The sequence below is a fragment of the Neodiprion lecontei genome, chromosome 4, assembly GCF_021901455.1.
Source record: "Neodiprion lecontei isolate iyNeoLeco1 chromosome 4, iyNeoLeco1.1, whole genome shotgun sequence".
Lineage (NCBI taxonomy): Eukaryota > Metazoa > Arthropoda > Insecta > Hymenoptera > Diprionidae > Neodiprion > Neodiprion lecontei.
In genome coordinates, this window is record NC_060263.1 from 10,653,536 (window position 1) to 10,677,333 (window position 23,798).

At 33.6% G+C, this 23,798-nt stretch overlaps 1 protein-coding gene across 6 annotated transcripts in view; it reads right to left on the reverse strand.

Moving 5' to 3' along the window:
• LOC107224245 (RNA-binding protein Pasilla) overlaps nt 1–23,798 on the reverse strand; it is a 53,810-nt gene that overhangs the window by 19,999 nt on the left and 10,013 nt on the right. For all 6 annotated transcript variants that reach the window (XM_046737708.1, XM_015664226.2, XM_015664227.2 and 3 more), the window contains exon 4: nt 3,603–3,954. In XM_046737708.1, coding sequence (XP_046593664.1) covers nt 3,603–3,954 — 352 coding nt within the window. The remainder of the gene's footprint in view (nt 1–3,602; nt 3,955–23,798) is intronic.

Consider the following 23,798-nt stretch of genomic DNA (forward strand, 5'->3'; position numbering starts at 1 on the left):
GACCATATGAAGGGGCTTTGTTTGGTGAAAATAAAAATAACCCTTGTAAAACTAATATTCAAAGGTTGCTCCCTACCGGACTGTACACATCTTACAGCAGAGACTAATCGTAAATTAACCATCGTAAATTTTCTAAACCTCAAGGTAATCCTTGAGTAATTCGTGGTGAATCCATACAACAGTATAACCAATGATTGTAATAAATTACATCAAATATTTTCTCCTGATGCCTTTCTTCTGATCATTTCTAAAATTATTGAAAAATTGCTAACAATTTTTTTTCTTTCTGTGTGGCTAACATGACTTTTTCAAACACAGGTGTTCACTGAATTTATTAACTAACAAAATTCTTCTTCCCCTATTATTTTATTACCGCTTTAGTGAAATCAGAGTGCTGCCTTAACTCAGTGAATTTTGCACTTTTTACTTGCCATATTTTGGTCGTGAGTGATATAATGACTACGAAAAATAGTAACTTCCCTTCTTAAAAGAGGAAAAAGTTGAAAGAAAAATGAAGATGGAATTTATATTTTAGAAATATGACATAAATGCGATTATTTATTTCGCCTTATTCATTGTATGATTACAAAGAAAATTTAATTTTTGTCAAATCACCAACTTGTGATTCAACCCCTAAGATAGACATTTTCTCATATATTTTGTTAGATTGGGAAGACAAATTTAATTTTTAACATATTTTTCATTGAACAGAACGAAATCAATAGTTGATTCATTACTTTAATACTAGTAAAAAAATTCTCCCAAGCACTACGCCACATGAAATTATTTTTGTATACTTTATCGACGAAACTTTAATAATTAAATTTGAAATTTTGACATATTTGAAATACCACATATGTGGTAGAAGTGGTTTCACCTCATTGGAGGAAATGCTTCTCCAACAGTGCGACAAGGAAATTCAACCTTTAATGTTTTGTAAATGAACTTCTCAAGAGGTTGTAAAATTTAAATATCGATTTCTTACTATTATGACTCGCCGACAAATACCTATTTTTAAAGAATTTTGCTATCAACTTCATCAAAGGTGCTAATTTTTTACAGGAAAATAAAAACCGAATGAGTTTTTAGAGGATTCGGAAAATTTTCAAACATTTCCCAATGTGACGTCATGTGTTTTCTCTGTCTAAGAAATCTCAGTAGTATTGTTAACAAAGATATTTTCTGGGCATTTCACTTTCACAAATTGAAAATACTATCAATTAGTTAATCATAATGTCATTTAGTTCCTTCGTTATTGTCATTATGCTGTAATGTGATGTCATTACAAACCATTTTCAACCGACTCCCAATGAATAACAAGTTTCCCAAAACTAATGTTGTCTAAAACGAAATACAGGTACTCTATGAAAGCATAGTATAAAAATCAAAAGCTGATTCTCAGTTACGTCAAGGTATAAATGAAACATTGCTGAAAATATAAAGAATCAGTGACACAAGGCAATTCAAGTACGAAAAAACTTAGCTTCCTAAAAGTTGAACAGCCATAACTTTTTTAAATATATGACAAAAAGTTGAAGATATTTTTGCACTGAAATACTGACTCAATTGAAACAGTAAAGAATTTCTGTCAGATACCGAGGTCAGAAACAGTGGCATTTAAATCTGTGAGTCCGATTACACGATTATTTAAAAAAGCTATTTGTGGGTTTGGATACTTATTTATGGGTAAAATGTAGATTTAGGAAAACTGGTACAAAAAAAAAATTAAAAAAATTGACTCAAACAAAACTTGATGCATGGTTCATACTATTTTTGTGAGTAACATAGTTATGAGAAAAAAATCTCTACCATTCGTAGTTTCTCTGAATTCTTCAAAAGTTAACTTTTTATAAAAGTAGTAATAAAACTGCAGTACAGCACTATGTTTGATTCTAAGGCTCAAGTGATATACAATAAGCTTGCAAACGCACAGACTCAAATTGAGGTTTTCCTAACCACAAGTAAACAGAAACATGGACAACAGTTTACCATGACAACACACATGGCCACGGTGGATCACAAAATCGTCTTAAAAAGATCAGAAATAATACTTAAATTGAGTGCTAAAAAAATTATTCGGTTCAATAATTTCGAAACTTTGAAGTATTTATGGAATTATTACAATTGTAAGTTAAATCTTTGCCCCAATAATGTGAAAAATAGGGACTGATATTATGAACAAGAGCTTCGACATCGATGTTTTATTTAAAGTTGCTTAGAAATGATAAAAACTTTAGTGAAATCAATTCAATTTCACTCCACGACGGCTTATTTCAGTTAGAAAACTCTTTTGCACAAATTAACCAAACCAAATTTTCTTTCATCTTAATAGTCATTTCCGAATTTATATTTGTTAACCAAAATCAATGTCAATGCAATCTTGACAAATTGAATATTTAACGATATAGATGTAATAAAAAAACTTGGGCCATAGGAGGATTGCAGAAAATAACCTTCTGAATAAAATAACCCATCGTAGAGTGAAATCGATCTAGTCCACTAAATTTTTCATCGTTTTGAAGCCGTTTGAAATGAATAATCGATATTGAAGCTCATATTTGTAATTTTTTATTTTTTATTTTATTTTGAAGGAAAACATGGCAGTTTGCGAATGTATTAGTAAATACTTGACATACGACGGTCTTGAAATAAAATTATCAATCAAGTATTGATTCACTGTACAACCTCCTTAATTGACACAGTAAATCAGGTATAATTAAGTTATTCGTTGAACTAGATTGTTTGAATAATGCCAGTGATAACACACAATTATGTATAAAAACAATGTAAAACTATGTCATAGCTGACCGTTGTATAATTCATTGAATAGCGAGATCGCGAGCCAAAAAGTTTCAGTATAATATTAAGAGTGTCATGAAGAAAAAAAAGGAACTGTAATAAAATCGTATTACCATTTTTTTATGTATACTTTTGAATGTTTGTTTCTTTCAACTATTTATGGAATTTACTAATCATAATAAAAATTATGCATATAAAACACAAAATGAAAAGGTAACGACTTGTTCAACAGAAATTTTTCAAGTGGGTAATAAATGTCTTGAAACAAACACAATTTTCATCCCCAAACAAAGGTCAATTATTTAGTTTACACGAGCTATCGTGCGTGGGTATTTTTAATTTGTTTCTTTTTCTAATTCTATTATGTTAGCTTCATGAATATTATTTTCTAATCATTGATATCACAACCCGACAGATCAATCAAATTGTACTGCTTGAAAATTGCGAGTGTTGATGCTAAATATTGTAACAGGGAAGCAGTTCGTAACGTTAAAGTAACAATATAATTTCAAGAAAACATAGTTACTTAGAAACTTTAGGATAGGCTGAAATTTGTTAACCTATAGTAACAGAACATACTCATGGGTTGCAAAATTCAACTCTAAAATCATTCTAAAGTTGCAAGATGTCGATTTTTTGTTCAATGTTTCATTGCATTAATGTTACCACCTTGAAGTTGCATATTGTACCACTTTTTGAGAATCTGTATGCTTAAAATATTATTGTTATCGTTATTATTTAAGGAGCTTTATATTTTTTATTGCACGACCCTTGAGAAAAATTTTATAACAATTAAAATTTACCTGTGTTCAGACCAGGTGTAGATGTGTAAGTCGGCGTCCCTGCAGGCGCCTGGGCGTACGGACTACCTGTTGGATTATAGTTGGCAACAGGACCGCTAACGTCTGCGTAACTGACATTGAGACAAGTTCCGCTCTGTGGATCGTCGGCTACTTTAGCCAGGATCATAATTAATGCATTTCGATTGTTCTCTTTCTCTCCGATAACAGTTATACATCGTTCCTGTAGCGATAAGTCCTTTGCTTTTTGACTTATTTGCACATACGAGCCTGATTCCTCTTTTATTTGCTTTATATAGTTCCCTGCCTTTCCTATTATCATACCAGCAGTACTATTTGGCACAAGTATTTTCACCTATAACAAGATTATACATAGTTATGAATGGTTTGAATCTCGTCACAAATCATAATGAATAATTTCGATAGCGAAGATTATATTTATCGATTGACAAAGAACGCATTTGATTGTCTCAACAAATAATTTTATGGTATTCAACTAGATTGAAGTTAGTAACGTTAACGTAACAAAGCAGTCAGACAAGAATTACTGATTTGCAATTTCAGACCTAGTTTGAAAGAATTTAGTCTAAAATATGAGTGCGGTTTGCTTTAAATATAGATTAGTGATTTTCAAACAATCCTGAAGAAACGAAGTAACGATTGTTATTTAAAAATGCATCGTAAATTAAAGTTACGAACTTTAACCTCATGATAATTACAGATTTATCAAACGACAATTCTCATCTCCCTAAGAAGAATTTACACACATCAGACACATACCCCGATTATGTAAATTTATTTCTTACCATTCAAAGTGTAGGGTTTCATATATGAAACATGACACATCAAATTAAGCAAGAATAGAATTCATCTACGATAAAAACATTTCTAAAAAGCTATTTCCACGTTACTCTATACCTAGAAGTATTTTGAGTCACTGGATATTTTGAATTTAAAGTTGAAATTCGAATGATTTCTAGATTACTAAGTTCGAATCTGCCTTCGGCAATCGAGAATACTGGACCCAAATTACAAACATTAGTCGAATGTAGACTCAATATTTAAAGTTAGTTCATGTTCTAGTTTTGAATGGTAACTAAAATTACCAAACTCAAAATGGCGGTTCTAGTATAGTGAAGAAAAATTGAAACACTGGTCTAATTTACTTCCAAACTTGTCTTCCAGGGGTTCTCCGAGTCCCTAGTTCTAAATGTAAAGTAAAAAATATTTAATCAAGTCGATGTATCTCATGTAGTGATCATAAGTTACAAAACTAATACAATTTGCTCAAAACTTGCAATTCGAGAATCTTCGACTGAAGAATATAAGTAAAATGTAGGTCGCGATACAAAAACATTCGAAAATGTAAAAATGACAGCATGGGATAAAATTCTAATTGGTAACGAGTTGGTAATGGGTAGTGGGCTGTCGATAGTGAGGATTTCGTTGTGATTAATAATCGAGGGGGTTAGTGCAAAAAGGATATAACTGCATGTTTGCTAAATTTGAGATGTTGACGATCAAAGTTATCAACGCTTTCAAAATGCCCCGCAAGGGTGGGAGCGTTATTATATATTGGAATGTCTAGAAGAGAATAGTATACTATTTTATACCCAAAATTCTGTTTATTAGAATAAGTAAACTATAGATACTCACAATTCCTTGCACTTATACAATTTTTGCACGAATATTTCTTGCCATTCCAGTGTTACAACTTATTAAGAACATAATATCGAGAATTACAAGTTCATGAGTAAAGACGCTCCTGAGTGCACTTGTATCGTTTTTCTACCAAGCGATTTGAACTTTTCAGTCACTAGCTACACGATGCACACATAAATGACGCAGTCAAACTTCAACTCACGCAAACGATTATTTCTCTGACAGTTGGTAGTTTTAAGTACACGAAACCATGCTTAGCTTGAATTTTGCAAATTCGTCACTTATACTCTTTTTGTACTAACCTCCGCAATTGGGTTGAAACATCGGGTATTCCTATCATGACTATAGCAAAAATCATAGTCTGTGCACATAGAAGAAAGAAAGTTTGCGAATGAGCAGGAAATAAATTCGGATTAGTAGAAAAAAAAAAAAAAAAATTGTCTTGGCGCGAGAAACTTGTTACCAATGCCTTTACATTTTGTTTATTGGGTTTGCTGTTTTCTGACGTGGTGGCGCATTTCAACGCGCGCGGACCCGATAATTTTTTTTGTCTGACAATATTTCGAGAATGGACTTTTATGATGATCATGGTCTCAATCAGCATCGTAGCATAGTGCGATAGAGCGAACACACCAGGGCACCTCCATACAAGGGGCGTCTAAAAGTCATCAATATTCGAAATAATAGTTTTCGTACGAAGGCCGTAAGGGTTAACCTTACAGCCGAGCGCGGACCGGCAAAGCCGGTTCTAGGATCGCGAGATCCACCCAAGGCTGAAAGGTTGTAGGGCCGTAGTGCGAACATTATTTTTCGATCTAGTAGCCCTAAGGTACGCTAATATGGTCTCGTTTTCCGGCCATAAAGTTATACTTGTGTTCAATTGGACACGTGTCCATAAAGTTCAACTTCACGGCCGGAAAACGCGACCATACTGGCGTACTTTATGAGGTTGAAGTTAGTAACGTCACAGTACCGATGCATGTTTAGGGAAAACCGTTACTTTGCACATTTAGTCTGAAATATAGTAAACCACGGTAAACAAAACATACTTAAAAATTTCGAAAACTTGACTCCTGTTAACGTTACTAACTTCAGCTTCGTCATACTTTACGACTACCATATCGTTAAAAGTCTTTATAGATTATCTGTTCTTTTAAAATTTTATATTGCACGCGAATATCACACAGCGCTATCTTACATGTTGTAATTTCGGGTGAAAATAAAGATCAAACCACCCTCGGCTGGTTGTCAATTTTTAGTATATTGTGCATTAAGGAGACAAATCACTGAAACTTTATAATTTTTCGATTTGGTTGAAATTTGAACTCACAATGAAGTTTCATAAAACAACTGGTTTTCATCCGATTTTAGACAATTATATTCGATATGTGTCCAGACATAATTTGGAATAGTGTTAAGAAGTGGTGTTTTTCAAAAGGTTCCCTTTGGTATAATTCTTATAACATTTTTCAAAAATTCCAGGATTATCGGAGGAGCAAAGAGAGTAAAAATTGCGATCTGACAAATTATCACCTAGGTACTTGTGCCAATAAATCGGAATCGTCAATTTCCAGACAAATTTTTGTGAATGAAAATTAATGGTCCATTGCGAATAAGTAGCATAATAAATCAGTAGCTTGTCGAGTCGCAATTTCCACAGCAAACTTTGTTTCCTACGTTCTCCAGTAATCGTAGAATTATCAAAAAGCATTTACAATAATTGCATTGCAAGAAGCTTTTTTAAAAATCCCGCTTCTGAGAAACGGAGCACTGTCAAGTACAAGGTAGTAAAAGTGCTCTTTTTTTTGTACAGTCGTAGAAACGATTACTTTACATACGAAACGCAGGTAAAAAAGAACATGTAAACCATACTAGTATTACATGAATAATAATTGGCCACGTGTGGAGCGTGATTAAATGAAACCGGTTGAAAACCACTTGTTTTCTGAAGCTTTATTAGGTGTTGAAATTTCACGTAAATAAAAAAAATTATAAAGTTTCACTGAGGCATCCCTTAACCCCTATAAGGGCGGAGAATCTATATACATGTAGACGTGGGTTTCTGCGGCCATAATTTCGATGCTTATATGTATAGCAGTTTTGATTTCAGCTACTGGCGACGCGAGTGCTGAAATATCTGAAATTGTTCGATTGAGTCTGGATTTTTACGGACAGTAAAATGCTGCCGCATTATTTTGCTGCCTAGTTTTTCACCAATAGTAATGTCAATAAAATACCTAGGTGATTCTCATTCAGCACGCATCAGGTGGCCTGCTTTATGGGCATTCCTCTTATCGAGTAAAAATTCGGTATAAAAATGCTGCGACATTTTGCTGCCCTTAAAAATTCGAGAAATCTAGAAATTTTTTTCATTTCAAAAATTCAGCCTCAAAATGGGGTACGGAGAACGCGCGATGGCTATAATGTGTACTAGGGTGTTTCAAAAAAAGACGAATTTTTTTTTCTTACGGTGTCCGAAAATTGATAGTATACCTAAAAATAAAAATTTTGACGCCAATATGAGCTCTTAATATCAACAGTAAGGTTTGCCTCTATCCATTTCTTTATTTTCCATTTAAATAACAGGGAAAATTTTTTTTTTATTTTTGAATTTTTATTACTTTGGAACGGTTCATCGTAATAACAATCTGAAAAAAGAGATTTGTAGGAAATTGCACGCTCTACAAAAAACGTCTGAAGATCAAAGTTCCTCAGATCAACCGTTTCAAAGATATCAGCGATCAAAAATAACACTAATCAAAAATTTCAAATATTTTCCAATAAAACTACAAAAAAATATCATATGCCATTTTTATATTATTTTTTATGTCAAATTACTTTAATTCTGTTAACCTGAGACTGTAAACTTTTATTTTTGCTAATTAATTCAATGCTTGACTCATAAAAAGCACAAATACATAAATATAAAGGTTAAAAATATCACATAAATGATTTTTGGGTCTCTTTTATAACAAAATTTTTTTTTTTTTTTAGTAAATACTAAGAAACTTTACTGAACAATTAATTCTTTATAACAAAAAACAATATTAACAGCTTCTTATAAAAATTTTTTAACTTGAAAATATTACAGTTTTATAAAATTACTTTTATTGCAATTGTGATATTATTAACCTTTATATTTATGTCTTTTTGCTTTTTGTGAGTTAAGTATTAAATTAATTAGCAAAAAAAAAAAAAAAAAGTTTACAGCCTCGGGTTAACAGAATTAAAGTAATTTTACATAAAGAATGTCATAAATATGGCATATGATATTTTTTTGTAGTTTTATTGGAAAATATTTGCAATTTTTGATTAGTGTTATTTTTCATCGCTTATATCTTTGAAACGGTCGATCTGAGGAACTTTGATCTTGAGACGTTTTTTGTAGAGCGTGAAATTTCCTACAAATCTCTTTTTTCAGATTGTTATTACGATGAACCGTTCCAAAGTAATAAAAATTCAAAAATAAAAAAAAAATTTTCCCTGTTATTTAAATGGAAAATAAAGAAATGGATAGAGGCAAACCTTACTGTTGATATTAAGAGCTCATATTGGCGCCAAAATTTTTATTTTTAGGTATACTATCAATTTTTGGACACCATAAAAAAAAGAAAAAATTAGTCTTTTTTTGAAACACCCTAATGTGTACTTATATCTGCTGCTTGGTAAAATTCGTCCGATGCGGTACCTACAGGAGTTCTAGATTATAGTTGCTATATTTCGAGATTTTGGCATCGCGCGCGAAAGATGAGTACGTCCTCCTTTACTCCACCCTCCATAGTTTGCAACACGAGCCAAAAAGAATATTGAAAATATTTGAAGAGTTGGACGACCTTGCTTCCAGAGTGCACAGTAACAAAAGTATGGATTACATATTTTTTTCAGATTCAAGTTTCGATACCGGATGCGCATGTGCATATTAGAAACATAAGCTCTTTTGAGTAATACAAGATTTTAGGTCTTTTGATTGTACTGTCGCAAAAAAGGTTCCTTTAAGTACGGAATTCAAGATGAAAAAACGCGTAAAACATGCAGCTTGCGTTGTGTAAAATATATTGTTTAATCTATAATATGAATGTATGTTTGTAGCGTATAGTTGCTATGAAATTTGCGGACTTTAAAGTTCATTTTTTATGCGATTATGTATGTATTCCTCAAAGCTTTTTTCCTAAGGACAGAAGTGATGTCTGATTGATTTCTTTCAAAACATTCGAGTTAGAGATTCACGCTCAAATTCATGATCCGAAAGTTAACGGCTATATGCGTTATTGACGAGGTTGAAGCTAGCAACCAGAATTAGTAACCAAACGTCATAATATTTGTAGGATTCATGGATGTCACGGGTGTTTTTAGAATATATTTCGGTTTATTTAACGGTTGGTTATGAAAATGACAAATTCACGAAATTCGTTATGTATACATATAGCATTCAGTATTTCATGGGTGGTAACGTCTTTACGATCCGAGGCCCGCGGGCCGACTGCCGCTCGCGTTAAAAAATCAAAATTGCGCGAAATACCTTGAACCCCTAATATTTTTATAAGATTATGAGGATGAAACTGAGCTGCATTTTTTTAATTTCAAAAAATTTGAAGGGTTTGACTGCTAACTTTGGCTGCTAGCTTCAGCTTCATGCATTATTGTTGATTGAAAAAGCGTAATGAAGGCCAAAAATGGAAAATTTTTGTTGGATCTCATGCAACTTTAACATCTTCATAGAATCATGAGCATCGAACTGTACTGCATTGTACAATTAGAAAGAAATTTAACGCATTCAGCTGGTAACTGCGGCCTCTTATACAGCTTCAACTCACCATTTTTGTTACGTTTAATGATAAAAAAAGTGCATCTAATATGGGTAAAATAGGTGTTTTTCTGCGGGATTGCGCCAAGCTGCACTATTCCTAGCCACGACGCTGATCGCAATCGATGTGGTTTTCTGTAACTTGAACTGCTTATATATTGAGAAAAATTGGTGGAACCGTCACATGTTATTTACTAAAATGAATAAATGTTAATTTGAAAATTTTTACCATCGCAAATATCGGAAATACGTAAAGTTTGAGAATTGCTAATCTTTTCAAGCCAGCTGACTTTTCTAGCTTGTCACTTCAGTTTTAAAATCAAAAGCTCACGAAATTTCCAAGTCACAAGTTTCAATAAATTGTATACATGTAAGACTTCATTTGTATGATTTACTACGGTACGTTTTTCTGGTTTATACGTTAAATTTTCTTGTTTGCGTCAATTGTTATGGAGGTGATACCAATGGCATACGTTCCTGCAGCATAAGTGCATTATGGCACACAAGTAATATAACACGAGGCTTTGTGGCACACAGGAATTATGACACACGAGAAATATATAACATGCGGCGTTTTTATTTGGCGTCCCGTAATTATAGCACATCAATTTATCTCAAGGAGTTATACAAAAAATCGATTAGGAAATCGAAAGTAAGGGTCGGACATTGTTAGAATTGGGATAAAATTTGGTCAAAGTTACTTACGAATTAAGCGGCGGAGAAATAGTAATTATTTTACAAGTGTGGAAAGTAGGCGGTTTGTGACGAGTATGAAGCTTGTAGGGTGATAGGCAAGTCGAATAGGAGCAAAAATAAGTGTGAAATTCGACTCGTTAGCTACCAAGTAAAAAAATATGAAAAATGTTCGGAACATTGTTAATAATAAAGACCTGAGGCATTGGTACTGCAGCACCAGTTAATTTTGTAATAAACAAATAAAATAAGAACTCTTAAGAAAAAAAAACGGGGTCTTTCACGTTTTTGACACTTTCGTGGCTTACGCTGCCAAAATGGTGACAATTAGGGCAAAAATATATAGGACCAATCTTGTATAACACAAAATTTCCGAATATCTTGTGTTCCATTAGGCTGTGAGCAAACAATTTAATTTTCTGTGCCATATTTAACGTACGCTACTGATATGTGCGCCATTGCGCTTTGTGCAATGTTGCTCGTGTGCCACTAAAACCTGTGCCAGTGGGCCATTCCTATTTTTATATACCTGGGGTTTCGCTCCAACAATCTTGATCGAAAGGAATTCTAAGATAGCATCAATGATTCGATTCAATAAGGAAGAGTCGTGCAATACGTACCAGTTTACAGTACCGACCAAAGCTGTTTGATCTGTTAGATGTGAACGAGATCTAGATTTGGTCCGGATTACGAACCGGTCAGTATTACGCGACTCTCCCCTATTCAGCCATAATTTCACAATGTCGTACTTTCAAGTAACTAAGTCAGTTTCGTTCATTTTATCATCGGATCTCAATAATGGTGAACACTTACGAGGATGAAGTTAGCAACGTTACCGTAACGATGCATATTTGGAAAAAATCAATAATTCGCATCTGTATAACTTTTCGAAATTTAGTAAACCATTATAAGCATACAAAATATACACTAATTCTGAAAAGCTAACTCCTTAAAAATTATTCTAATACTGCCCAATCATTTTCTCCCCTGACGTATCGTTTAGTTAACGTTACTAATTTCAGCCTGATGAAAACTTGAATTTTCTATTCAACTTGATTGATTAGTTCTTCAAGTACATTACTTGTTATTTTTTGCACTTAGGTGTACAGTGACTATGAAGCAATTTAAAATCATAAATTGAGCTTTTGTGGTTAACAAAGATTTGAGGGCACATGAGATTTTCAAGGGTGTTAAATATTTTAGAGAGTAGGTATGAGTTTTTTTATATACGAGACGAATTGCACAGCTTCTAAATCTCACTTTTTTCCTTTTATACGCCGTGCAATTCGTCCAGTTTACCTTGTATGACGATACAAATGTTTTCTCAGATAGCAGCACTAATTCTCATTAAAATCTCGCAGTTACAGATTTTTTCTAACATTATATATTACTCTTACAATAAACTATATAAAGAGAATGTAAACGGGGATAAATTCACCGTCTTACGGGGAGGGGTCAGAGTTGAGATAAAAATCTGAAAAAAATAGGAAATGTTTTTTGATTTATTTGGAGTCGATTGTGGGGTGTACGTCTACTGCGCCCTAAATAGAAACTACCCTAATGTGTGTAGAATATAAGTTCATTAAAACTTTCTGTGATGTCTGGGTATGAAGAATTTCAGATTTTCACCTCATTGACAATTGAAGAACATTATACATCAGGATTTCGTTCAACAACGTTGTAGCTCAGAATTTAATTTAGAATTTGGACGAAAAATATGCTATTATGTTCGAGTTTAAGTCAAAAACCGTCGCATCTCACAATTTAATTCAATACCATCGTATCTTAAGTTGACATTTCCTTCACACAAGTTTCCGAGGCTGCGTCACGCGTAGTGGAGTCTCAGGCAGATTTAGACAATTTTTGCAGCCAATCATCAACATCAAGAACCGTTTACATCAGTCCGATTTTGGAATGAATGAGTAGTTATTTTTATTACCTAGTGACCTGCATTTGTACAACGCTATTTTTACTAATGCAACAATGCAATACGCCTCTGCTCAAAATGTTGCATTCGTGGGGCACATTCGGACATATTATTTTCCTAACCTTGAAAACGATTTTAGTGATATTTCTTAGTTAATTTACTGTTGAAAAACTAATTGTATGCGTTTTGTTAGATGAGATTTCTAATTCAGCGATTTATCACGGTTATCGTTGACTATAGTAAAGGAAAGGTACAATTTTATACGTCACAAAAAAATGTTAACGTATTTTAACTTTCAAATATTTTTGTTCATTCATTTGATACTATAAGACCTAAGATTAACCGAGAATATTTCAAATTACATGTCTGAATTTTCTCCACGTCAATCGTCCTCTTGGGCCCCATTTTGCCGATGTACGTTAAAGTCACAAACCAGAAGTGTTAAATGCTGCAGTAACGTGTTGGACGCATCTAATTTAGCACAAAGCAATACAGAATCATTCCGCAAAACTGCAATCGATGGAACACAACACTCAGAAGCCTGCATCCTTATGAATTGATGTGTAAGATACCCACTTTTCAATGTAAAATATTTCGCACTAAAACCTCGAAGTTAATTTCGTTTGGCTTTTTTTTACAACGCACACAACTAACAACGCTGTTATGCGCACACTGTAAATACGAAAGTTTGCCATGTACGAATGTGCTTCACTCTCCCCTACATGATTTTTGAAACGATAAAGGCGCTGGTTGACTTAAAAACCGTGATTAAGATTTAACAATATTTTGCTACATGATATTTGATAACAATTCTGGAGTACAATTGCTATAATTTTTATGTGAAACATTCACTTTGTTTAAGGAAATACTAATTACGAATTCCATAAAATCTGACCCTGCGTTTCTTTGACAGAAACAACTGATTCCGTAAGTGGACAATTTAACGCTTCTATCGCAGCAGCTTGTAGTTCGATTAAGAGTAAAGTGATGCATTTTTTACATTTCGATTCAATTTACCTTGTAGGCTAACTCTACTTGTATCTACAATATAAGTATATAACATTATACGTGTATACTTTAACGGTGTTGTGCATGATTATATTGAATAATAGATAATAAATATTAAAAGAAAGATATTGAAATTGTTTTGGTTTGGCGTTAGCTTCTAATGTGATAAATAAAATTATTTTATAACGAAAATGCTATCTATAAATTAATGCTATTAACTAACTATAAGTATAATAGTACATATACGGGCAACTATTTGCAATCGAGTTTAAACCACAATTCGTAAAACGAGGTGAATGGATCACATAAAAATAAAGGAACTGTACGCACTGGAATTAAGTTATGATTTAGTAAAATATGGTAAATCCTAACCGCAGTTTATAAATTAACCAGCACTTTCATTCTTTCAAAAATCGTGTACCCAGCAGTCGCGTAGTCTCAAGAAATTTGGCGAACGAAACGTTTACTTGAGATAGAATGACGTTGAGCCGAATTCGGCGATACGATTGCTTTGAGTCAATTTCTGAAGCACGATGTTTTTCGTACAATTTGAGAGGTACGATGTTTTTCAATCAAATCCTCAAATTCGGTGATTCAAAATTAAATTCTGATATAAGATGTTTTTAAATACAATTCCCGAACAAAATGTTATTAAACCAGACCATAAGGTATGATGTTATTCTGTCTAACTATCAGTTTCATTTCTTGAACACTTGAAGGTACCCACGTGAATATCACGCAAGAGCAAGCTCTCTTTCCACAAAGAAATATCTTTGGGATCTAATTAGAAACTCCCGACACAATTGTTATGTTTTCTGATCAATTTTGTTCTAATCAAATTCAAGTGGATATTTTATATATAGCAGAGTATGAATAATTTCATTATCTTTCTGATAAATAAGTAATTACACAGTTGAAAACATTATTACGTCCAAAGTAAATATCATTCTTAAATTGCAATATATTCTTTCTAATCCAGGATTTGCTGGTTTTCTTAATTGCATTAAAACCAAAACCTAGATTAAAAAATTTCTTTTATTTCCAGTTTCTACGATTTATCGTTAGAAAGGCTTCGTCCGTCTGTTTAAGGCCTGAACTCCGTAATTCCGAAATTTCTACAAGTAAATACCAAATGAAAGTTCTATTGAATTTAACGTTTTTCATCAAAGTCTGAAACTGATATTCAGAAACTGTTACAATGATTAACGAGTGATATATTTTCACTTTAAATGCCAACGAGTATTTCTCTAATCAATTTATTAACAGTTCAAAGTAGATTGTGCAAAGGAATAACAATTGTGTTAATTTAAATGAACAGCGTATACTTTTGCTACGACTAAGTGTCAATCTTAGATGGCTCATACGTTTCAGACCATTAACCATTCATGCGTTTATTAACTAGGTCATTGCTAGCAAGCAATAGCTACATACTCTTCAATGCTGTTAGAATGCAGACCCGTACTTTTCAATGCAACATTCACAAAATGGATTTGTGCACTAGAATTTGTGATTAAAGTCTATAAATCTGTAATATTCAATTCCAAGTACCCGATAAAAAAAAAAAAAACCCTATTCAAGGTCCAGTATGATTGATTTTTTTTTATCTATGCATTGAATATTATAGATCGCAGTAGCATCATGTCGGTGTGCGAAAGTACGGAACAGGATGACTTGAGAGTTCCTGGCGAGTTCAGAAGGACCTAACCGGCAGTTGGTAAAAAATGTAAGACGGGTCACGTCGTTTATGCGCTAAATTGACAAGCTGGGGTTTGAACTCGGTCTGGGCAATATTTTCTGCAGTTTTTCTTACCCCCCTCCCCTTCGAATGCGGCTGTTTCATCGTAATATTTACGTATATAGAGAGGTATCTGAATTTCGCATTGAATTGCAGTATGTACAAGGTAACAGTATATAATTACATGTTAGTATATTACACATGATTTGAATGAGGCTATATCGAATGTCAGATACTTAAGGAGGTGCTCTGGTCAATTTCGACGCTGACTATATATTAGGCTGGGCCAAAAAAAACGAAGAATTTTTTTTTTTAATGGTACTGTAAAAACATTGTTCATGACGACAAATAAAAATTATCCTGAAAGTTTGAGCCCTTAATATTAATATTAAGGGGTATATCGTTACAGCTATTGATTTTTTAACAGTTACCGCATTTTTTAACCCAAAATTCGTCAATTATCAATCTGAAAAATTGTATAAATCCATATTTTTGAAGGAAATTAAATTTCCTACAAAAAAGCTCTCTTACTAAATTGACGTAGATCGAGCCGTTTCCTTGTAATCGTGCCTTAAACATTGATTTGTTCTGTCAAATTTTTGTTTGAATTTTTGATTTTTGTAATTACCAGAAAAATCAATAGTGAAATTACTTTTGAATACAATTTCAATGTCGAATAACTTTTAAAGGAGTGAATTTCATGAAAAATGTTAAGTGACCTTTTTTTGTAGAGCATCAAATTTCCCACAAAAATAATGGTTTGATCTATGAAAATATTGATTTTTCTGGTAATTACAAAAATCAAAAATTCAAACAAAAATTTGACAGAACAAATCAATGTTTAAGGCACGATTACAAGGAAACGGCTCGATCTACGTCAATTTAGTAAGAGAGCTTTTTTGTAGGAAATTTAATTTCCTTCAAAAATATGGATTGATAAAATTTCTCAGATTGATAATTGACGGATTTTGGGTAAAAAAAATGCGGTAACTGTTAAAAAATCAATAGCTGTAACGATACACCCCTTAATATTAATATTAAGGGCTCAAACTTTCAGGATAATTTTTATTTGTTGTCATGAACAATGTTTTTACAGTACCATTAAAAAAAAAAATTCTTCGTTTTTTTTGGCCCAGTCTACTATATATCTCCAAATATCGAGGTCCACAAATCTCGAACGCAAAAGGGAGCTCAACAGTTCCATTCTATACATAATTTTGAACTAAAATACTCCATCACATTTTCATTTGACGCAGAAATAACGAAATGGCAGAATTTTACGAATTTACTATTGCGATTCCATAGAATTCGTGCCATTTCTTTATTTCTGCGTCAAATAGAAATAGTATCGGAGTATTTTTGTTCTGAATTGCGTATAGTATGAGCCTGTTAAGCCGTTCGAAATACGTAGACTTCCGACATTTGGAGATATATACGTCATCGTCGAAATCGACCAGGACCCCCCACCCCTTAAGAAACTTTTGCATGTTTAGTACCAAGCCTGCGATTACGAGATTTAATTTTGATCCAAAAATAGCTAAATCAACTATGCTGCATGAGCTATTGAACAGGCAATGATAAAATTTTTTTGCACGACCTAGGTTTGATTTTGCATCGAAAAATTTATAGTGTATGCAGCCGCAACGGTAAACTGAACTTTTTCTTTATACGAGGAAGGAATTTTAATGGTATTTGAGAGTGATTTTTGCTTACTATCCAATAGACTCAACTATATTATTTTAAATTTCCAAATATATGGTTGTAAGATACGTGTACCGATTTATAAAGTTAATTTAATGGCTTTTACAAATAATATATGAATCGAATTTCGTGAATAGTCAAACTTTAATAATTAATACAGTGGCTCTTGATGAGATCCGTAAAGTGAAAGGCCGTGACGCCCATTGACCTCTTCCTCGCGTTATCTATTCGAGTCTAGATATGTATAAATATATAGTGACGTATGACGTTACATGAATTCGAATAAAAAAGTACTTGAAGATTTAAATATGTGATTTAAAGAAAACGGCTGATACTGATCAGTATGCTAGTAGTTTTTTGTTTTTAAATATTATACGATTAATAGGTAGTTGCAATTGTTTACAGCCAAACAACGTATCGCTTAACCGTTATAAAGTGATACGATGCTGGAAGAACTCAATTATTTGAAAAAGTAATTGAACCCATCTGATAAAATTTATTATCGTACGTCGCGTCGTTCCGAATTTTTGTGAAACTAAAAGAACAAAATCTAATTTAAAAACTCCATATGTTAATCAGAACTTAAACCACAGACTGAAATAATGTATCTTTTTATTGCATTTATGTATTTATTACATAATACGAAAGTCTTCAAACTTTTGTACTAAGGCTGAATTCGGCTTATAGAAAAAGTGCGCACCAAGTGAAGATTCCCTGGTTTTCAACCAGCGGAAAGACCAGAAGAAAACTAGGAAAATTTCACGAAGAGCGCACGGACTTTATAGCACTGACAGCCTGTTTCAGAGCACATACAATAATTTATAGATCCCCGAATGAATAATTCTATGACTGAAAACTTGATAGTGATAAAAATAATCCCTGGATAATTGTGATTGAGAGTAGCTGGGACAAAGAGTAAATAATCTTTGACTTTTTAATTATTTTCCATCGCAACAATGAATAACCCACTAACCGCATTTGAAATATATACTTGAGAATATAAATGTGGTACGTGAGTAGTGATCATTATTGCTACCGCTCTAAAAGGATTTTCATCCGTTTAGGCAAAACTTTTTCATACACGGAATAGATAGAAAAAACGCACACTACGTTTTAAGGTTGCTCCAACTAATTGCATGGTAGTCAGACAGAACTCAGAGGAGAAATTTCCCAGAGGTTTTTCTGATATGCGAAATCCATCTGCTTGGAATTCCCATTTTTTTATAGCAAAAATGGCAATTTCTGATTAGCCAGATGCGAATAGTTCTGAATAATTATTTCGTCAAGGTATTTGAAATTACAGAGAATCGGCTTTGACTAATTTGGACGAAAGTTTTGTGATAGATCAAGTATTTGGTGGATAGATATCGCGAAATTTTTAAAACTCTTACTACTTCCGATTGCGCATCTTCAAAACTTGCGATTTCAGGGTCGTTCACAAACCACGTGACGCCGTTGGGGGGGGGGGGGGGGGGGGGGCGTGTGTCGAAAATTCTGAAAATCAGCGTCGCGCATTTTATAAACGGTCCCTGACTACTGATATCCAACGAGCTCGAAAAATCAGCATAAAAGTGAAATAAAATTACAAGAGTTTCCAACCTCAAATTGTTGAATGTTATTTCACATTATAATTTTTATATTGAAGGAAGTTTTTTCCTATAAAATATTTAGTGAGTGCTTTTTCGACCTTGAATCTTGTACCTCTAAATTAAGAGAAAAGGGTAATGAATCTCATGTAATATCGTACAATGAAAAATATTTAATTGGTTACAAATGCATTAGAAACCAAACCCTTTGACAAAAAGATCTCCTGGGCTTTTAATTAGGTTAGTGCAAATTTGCACCTGTGTATAATATTGGAGGGTTAAATATTTGTTTACTTTACTGCAAGCCTATTAGCGAAAGGGTCGAATGCTTTCGCAAACTAAGATGATTTCAAAAAAATGGCAAATTCGAAATCACTGGTTCATTTAAAGTTATAGCTACGAGAAAGAGGAAACTCAATGTGCAAAGTGTTTTATTGTAATCAATCCAGTCAAATATCTCGGAAATCAAAAGTGTGCGTGAAAAACATTTCAGACAAAAGTTGTGTGGTTCGAAGCGTAAAAGAAAATGTGTGTCAGATTTTCCAGAAATGGACCCTCCAAGGTTAGATAAAGGTCGACTATATTCAGTTTTCGAAATATTTGAATAGATTGATTAAAATGAGACACTCTGTAGAATAAGAAATAAAAGTAAGTGTGATTTGAAAATCAGAAAGAACGTCATCATTAACCATAAATCCTCTGTCACAGATTACTGATGAATACTATGGAAACGAAAAAGGACATCATGGTACCGCAAAAAATACACTCGCAATCAGATACGCACGTCAATTCGCACTGCAGCCATTCTATGCGCCACCTATCTTTTAAGATTGATTAAATATTTTTGCCAAACTTCGCTAGTTTTTCCAGATCTCGACAAATTCTCTGTGATTTCCCTTATTTTTATGATTCTGTCCATAAAGCTTATAAACGAGTAGATGTGCCGGCGATTTCCTTTAATCTTTCAGTTCCCAGATTGCATTGCAGATTGCGATGAAAAGTCGAGACAAAACATATCGAGACGAAATAATGAAAGTTACCGGCCCAGTGACTGACTGAGCATGCACGAGGCTTTGCCATCGTCTCACGCAGGTTAGCCATCTCAAGCTTCAGCTGTCATATACGCCGTTATTGGAGATGGCGTGGGCAATGCGGATTTTTTCAGATTATGCAGATATCAAATAATTTATGTAGTGATTCGATAAGGTTTGCCAAACTAATCGATGACTGATATCGGTTACGAGTAATCATAAGGATATAACCTCAATGCGGTACTTGACGCGGATATGTTTGACAGCTCTGCCCCGTTTTGAGCAAGTTCGTTCCCCTATTTGACAGACGAAAATATTACCGCAGTACGATATCACTGACCAATAGAGTTCAATTATCTTGAAGGTATAAATTTGATAAACTGGTAAATTCGAAAAATTAACGGCGGAGCCAGGAATCGAACCTGGTATCTAGAGATGCTTGACCGGAGCCTTACTCCACTAGACCACCTAGCCGCCCTGACTCTGATGTCGTTAATTCCTCTCATCACCAGGTAGTTCAAATTTGTTTTCTTGTGCTTTTGTATATGTAAATAGAATGTGTTCTTCCTCTTAAGCAACAGATGTAAGAATGTATGTAAGGAGTGTTTACAATTTGGAATCTTACGCTTCTGATGGGAAGCCCGTAAGACAGTCAAAGACCGTCTAATAATTGAAATGCGGATATGCATTATCATTAATTACGAGGAAATTCGTGTATGAATATAATTGAAATGCGGATATGCATTATCATTAATTACGAGGAAATTCGTGTATGAATTTCCTCGTAATTAATGATAATGCATATCCGCATTTCAATTATTAGACGGTCTTTGACTGCCTTACGGGCTTCCCATCAGAAGCGCAAGATTTCAAATTGTAAACACTCCTTACATACATTCTTACTTCTGTTGCTTAAGAGAAAGAACACATTCTATTCAGAGTTCAATTATCTTGCGTATGCGCAGTCGGTCGGTCGGCTTGCTAATTTTTGCCATTTCCTCTTGGTGCGTAAGCTTTATAGTTTTGTCACCACCCTGAATTGACATATAGTTATTGACATTTACCCATAGGGGATATATATATACATACACACACATATATATATATATACCTAATATATATATATAGCCACTAAAGGAGCAGACATGCAGTTGAACCTCAGACTGACGGAGCTTGGACCGAATTGTTTCACCTGACCGTGGTGTTAAGAATAATTGTTTATGTGGCAGGTGCGCCACTTTCAAGAGTCAAGAAATCCCTATTCGTCCGCGTCTTTTATTTCATCTCAGTCTCTAAAACTAGCTAATAACTAAGGATTCGTTAATAACTATACTTTCAGACGGAAGTGGTGAAATAAATTACTTGACCTTCCTGACAGCCAATAAACGTCGAGTACCACGAACGTCTTGTTTTACCCAACACAATGTCGCATGCGAAAGAAATTCCAATTTTTTCCAGGTTAGGCGTAGAGGAACTTGCATAGAATTAAAGAGGTAGACTACGCGCACATAAGAGGCATTGAAGCCTTGGATTCTTGAAACTAGGACCCTAGATATAGCATGCGATATCTTCTGCACAAGCATAGGATATCGCAAGACTTTGGGATCCTTGTTTCAAGAATTGAGGCCCTAGGTAGAAAGACGAAGGCATTGTGACCGTCTTTCTGTCTGCCTATCAAGGTACACGGGTGAGCAGGGGCAGGGGAAAAAGATCATTGAAGGAAGGGGCTGGAGGAATATGTTTGTTACAGACCGCCCCTCATTTGCGAAGCCCCCCCACTCATCACGCTGTGCGGGTACGAACGGCGGCCAGGCTAGTGCTGTCCTTCACGGAAAGCTTTAAATAGGCCGTAAAAGCACAATCTATCTCTATGAGTCTATAAGAGCTTGGGAAACTCTACCCTCGCGTTTGTCATATTCTTCATTGAGTAGCGCCCTCTAACACGAAATAGGTTTTTGGAACTAATTATCGAGGTGCTTGGAACGGTAAACGCATATCGATAATTGATCAATACTTTTCCGTATTTAGCGTGACGGAACCAATGAATGATACAACACATTTGTGGATAAATGTTGGTTGGGTTGGAGATCAATATTCGAAACCACGAAACCAAACAAATTACGAACATTTCTCGGTTACAGACATAAGTTTATCGACAACGTACTGCGAAAATTAATTCCAAAACCTATTTCATATCAGAGGGCGGTCCCAAATCAGGACGAAGGAAGCGACCGCAGGCTTTCTCAGGGCATCCCGTGTCAACGACGGATCGACAGATCACGAAACAGCGGATCGACGGAACAGAATCTAGTTACTTTATGAATTTCGTTGCGTAAGTTGTTTGACTTTATGTCACATGCAGCCTCCCGTTACTGCCTGTTCGGGTCATACGATAAAAGTGTCATGAGAGTGAGTGGCCGCCAGATAGCGCCAGCTATGCAGGGCCTGAAATTTTTGAAATGCATGATGAAAATATGGTAAAGATGCTGAATTTTTGTTTCTTACTATAATCTTCTCGCACTTCTGCGTACAGAACAAAAACTTCGAAATTTTTTGTATTGTTGAAAGCGATAGGTGCTGGTAAAAATGGTAAAATGGTACTGTCTTGAGATATAAGGTCGAATACATTCTTGAAAAATCTAAATGTTAATTATTAAAGTGATGTGAGACAGAAGTACAACAATAACGCTAAAAACATTAATCATTGCAACTTAATAAATAATATCAAAATTATATTATTCATTTGTAATAAATGTCAGCATATTGCTCTGTATATAATCGTTAATATTAAATAAGAAAAATAGTACTGAAACTGCAGGAGCTATACATTATGAAAATCTTCATTCAATATTAATGTTACTAATATCAAGTGTTATATTCAGAATGCCTTTAAAAAATGGGATCTGCGAAGTTGATAAAATAATACAAAAGTTGTGAAGTAACGTTTCGATTTTAAAAAATGAGTGCATAGATGTTCGAAAGTATTTAAATTTTTAACTGTAATATATGTATGTAATATATTTTGGCTCCATATATTTAAATCAACAAAGTGCTAAAATATTTTCTTCTCAGGCAAACGAATTTTTAGTTTTGTCTTTTCACACAAAAATGATAAATATTTTGAACAGAAAAATAAATAAATAAATATTTCTCAATTGCCGAGTTTTAAGGTTTAACTAGATTCGCAGCTTTTTTCTTTTCTAAGTTTTCTCTCTTCAGCTTGGTCATATTAATTTTTGCAAACCAGTATTTTCGATTTTGCAAGTACCTTCATTAAATCGTAAAAAAGAAAACGCAAGCTGATTGTTTAATCACTAAAATTAATGAATATTTACGTTTTTGCCATGTGCTTCTGAGCAATGCGGACTCACTGCATAACTGGCGCTGTCTGGCAGCCACCGTCAACATATGGTACATTTTCAGAGAAACAGGGGGCTGGTCGCACGTGGTAAATCTCGAATAGAATGACAGAATGAAATGAATGTAAATTTGCGCTGTTCTGCTTTTTTGATTAAACGATTCACGTATTTTCACACGGTAATGATCTATTTTATATTTAATTTATACACATACATACATAAATACATACATATTAGTGTATCAAAAAAAAAAAAAAAATTTGGATATTTCTTAACGCTACGCGATAAAATGCCTGTTTGGGACCTAAAAAATAACCTTTTAACATTTGAGCCTCGTAGCTTATGCGTAAAAACTAGCGCAATTTATTTTTCTTTTTTTTTTTTCACATTTTCCTAAAAATCTCCCAAAATATAACATATATGACAAAAAGTCGAAGATCTTTTTCGTGAAACAAAGTCTCTTGTGATTTTTTCATATATTTCGTATTTATCAAGATATTTACAAAATGCAAAATTATAACTTCGAATACTGACTTTTCTTTTCCAAAACAATATATATTTTTTTTTTAATATTCTTTAGATTTCATATATCAATTGTCAATTCAACTGAAGATTTGAAAATAAATATATGTTATATATTGGGAGATTTTTAGGAAAGTGGAAAAAAAAAAAAAAACGAAAAATCAATTGAGT